At 42.2% G+C, this 2,803-nt stretch overlaps 1 protein-coding gene across 1 annotated transcript; it reads right to left on the bottom strand.

Annotated features, from left to right (window-relative positions):
• Nucleotides 1-816: 816 nt before the first annotated feature.
• LOC121966652 (beta-alanine-activating enzyme-like) lies at nucleotides 817-2,800 on the bottom strand (the record flags this gene model as incomplete). The annotated part of the gene is made up of 4 exons (XM_042516721.1): nucleotides 817-1,022; nucleotides 1,102-1,786; nucleotides 1,883-1,995; nucleotides 2,485-2,800. Coding segments are annotated over 4 exons (1,320 nt in total), but the record flags the coding sequence as incomplete, so codon positions are not given.
• Between the last annotated feature and the right edge of the window lie 3 nt (nucleotides 2,801-2,803).

Genomic DNA, 2,803 nt, shown 5'->3' with positions numbered 1-2,803 from the left:
GCATAGAAAGTTGCAAAAAGGCACAAAAACACCACCAACTGACATGTCGAAAAAATGACCGAAAATGCAAGGCTATAGTATGGCAAAAATGTCAAAATATGGCATGTCTCAAAAAAAGTTGAAAACCACATTAAACTACATGAAATTGCCTTCCGAGACACACCATAGCATTCAAAAATTGCAAAAACGGCCTAAAACACCATAAATTTACGTTGAAAAAATGACAGAAAATGCAAGGCTATAGTATAGCAAAAATGTCAAAATATGACATGTCCCAAAAATAGCTGAAAACCACATTAAACTACATGAAATAGCCTTCTGAGGCACGCCTTAGCATAGAAAGTTGCAAAAAGTGCCAAAAACATAAGAATTTGACATGTTGAAAAAATGACAGAAAATGCAAGGCTATAGTATGGCAAAAATACCAAAATATGGCAAGTGCCAAAAACAGCTGAAAACCACATTAAACTACATACAATAGCCTTCCGAGACACGCCATTGCATTGAAAGTTGCAAAAAGGAAAAAAAACAAAATAAATTGATATGTCGAAAAAATGACCGAAAATGCAAGGCTATACTATGGCAAAAATGTCAAAATATGACATTTAAAAAAAAATTAAATTTTAAAATATAGTATGTCGTCAAAAGTACTTAAAAAAAATCATAGTATAACGTGTCGTCAAAAGTCACGACAAAAGTAAATATTCAAGTATGTTGTCAAAAACCATGAAAAATGTCAAAAAAGTTTGTCCGAGCAGTTGAGAAATCTGTAATGAACGTTTTAATCATGTTTCCGTCATTGGCAGTTAACTTTAATCAAATCAAGACAAGGGACACAATACATTCAAATCTTCCCACCTTTGGGTCCAGGGCGTAAACGTGTCCATCATGTGAGCCCACTATCACCAGACCTGTGAGGGGATCCACAGCAGGACAGCTCTTCACAGCGTCTCCTGTCTCAAACATCCACCGTGTCTCTCCAGATGTGGCACACAGGAAATACACACAGCCGTTGTAGCAACCTGGGAAAACCGAAAAATAAATCCCAGAGTCGAATACTATACAGTGAGATATTTTCACATTTAGAGAGATGATGCTGACCTATGATCACGAGGCTCCCGCAGCGAGACACTGCAGCCGAGGCTTCAATTCTGTCCCCGAGGACTCGCTCCCACAGAAGGCTCCCTGTAGTCAGGTTTAAAGCCTGGATCCTGTGAGAGTGGGAGCCGATGAACACTGTTGTTTCACCCTCATCTGACCTCAGATCTGTTCTGTGTTTTACTAGAATCACTGGTGAGGCGTCCACACATCTGCCTGTATCTGAGGACCAGCTCAGACTGAGGCTCAGGTCGTCACCTCCCAGCTTCTTACTGGAGTCCTTTTCACCGAGTGCATCATCCTTGAAGTTTCCATTTGTGTTTGGATTTCTGATTTCTATCACCTCACCTGCTCGTCTTATAACTTTGAAGGTGCATTTCTCCCCCTGCAGCTTCTCTGCTGCTGTGCGTTCTCTCTTTGCTGCCACCACAGAGGGAGTGTCAGCATGCCTTTTTTTGGCCTCAGACTGGCTGTTCTCAAGTGGCAGAGTCAGTGTGACGCTCACAACATGGCGCAAAACCTCGGAGAAGGTCCCGTCAAGTATGACCTCCAGAAGCTCCTGTGAGGTCGCTCCAACAGCAGTGAGGACGTCTTCACACAGGTGTAGAGCCTTCAGAGAATCTCCTCCACTCAACAGGAAGTTGGATTCCTCGGCGATGGACACATCTTCAGGAAGACCGAGAGTTTTCTGTTGATAGTTTGTTACAAAAATTAAGGCAATAAATGAAACCAGGAACTGTTAAAATGTGGATTTATGTTGTCAAAAGTACTGAAAGAGCTGTACCTGCCACATGGTCTGCAGAGTTTGCTTCAATTTAGTGAAATCTCCCTGTGAAGACTCTAAACGCTGTCTCTGTCTTTGGTATATTTTCATAAGTGCCTCCATGTCTACTTTTCCTGCCAAAAAACAAACAAGAGAAGTGAAACAGTGATGTGTTATTGTTAGGGGTTGACGGATTATTGGCCTGTTCCATTATCAGGGTATGCAATACAGGCAAAGAAAGCAGCATGGGAGGAACTTTTACTCTGAAAAACCTCAGGGAGCTATTTTTATTCATTAATGTTTAATTTAAAATTTCACTTGAATTTATAAAAAAGTTGTTGGGAACTTGTACATGATGTTGAAAGTCTCAGTTTTGATTAAACATCTGCTAAAGGCATTTAAACAAAGTTTTGTGTTGGAATTTGTTATATTCCAAATTCTACATTTCAACAGAAATATTTTCATTTTTTTTGTAAATGCATATTGGTCCCAAATATCGGTTATCTGTCTTATTAACTACTAATAATCGGTATTGTATTGGCCCTGAAAAACCAATAGCAGTTGACCCCTTGTTATTGTTTCTTCTCTGTGTGTGTGTGTGTGTGTGTGTGTGTAATGCTGACCATGAGGAGTCAGACACAAGGCCGGGACCAGCAGCAGCGTGTCGGGAACGCTGTAAGAAGGCAGCAGTAGAGACAGCTGGTTCAGGATGAGTCTGCTCAGATCTCCATCTGTGCCGCCCGTCTCCTCCTGGCGGTGCTGCACAGCAGAGGGCGGGTTTTCACGATGGCCGGCAGAGGCTGTTTGTTTCACATGCTGCTCCGCAGATGTGAGAGGCGAAGCTGCTTTGTGGTCTCCAGATGTGGGCACCACGACAAAGGCGAGCAGTCGTGAGGTTTCATACAGACCCACAGCACAGGCCTGCACCTGAGGCAGACTCTG

Source organism: Plectropomus leopardus, unplaced genomic scaffold (genome assembly GCF_008729295.1).
Source record: "Plectropomus leopardus isolate mb unplaced genomic scaffold, YSFRI_Pleo_2.0 unplaced_scaffold25421, whole genome shotgun sequence".
Classification (NCBI taxonomy): Eukaryota; Metazoa; Chordata; class Actinopteri; order Perciformes; family Serranidae; genus Plectropomus; species Plectropomus leopardus.
This window is presented reverse-complemented; position numbering and strand designations above follow the sequence as displayed.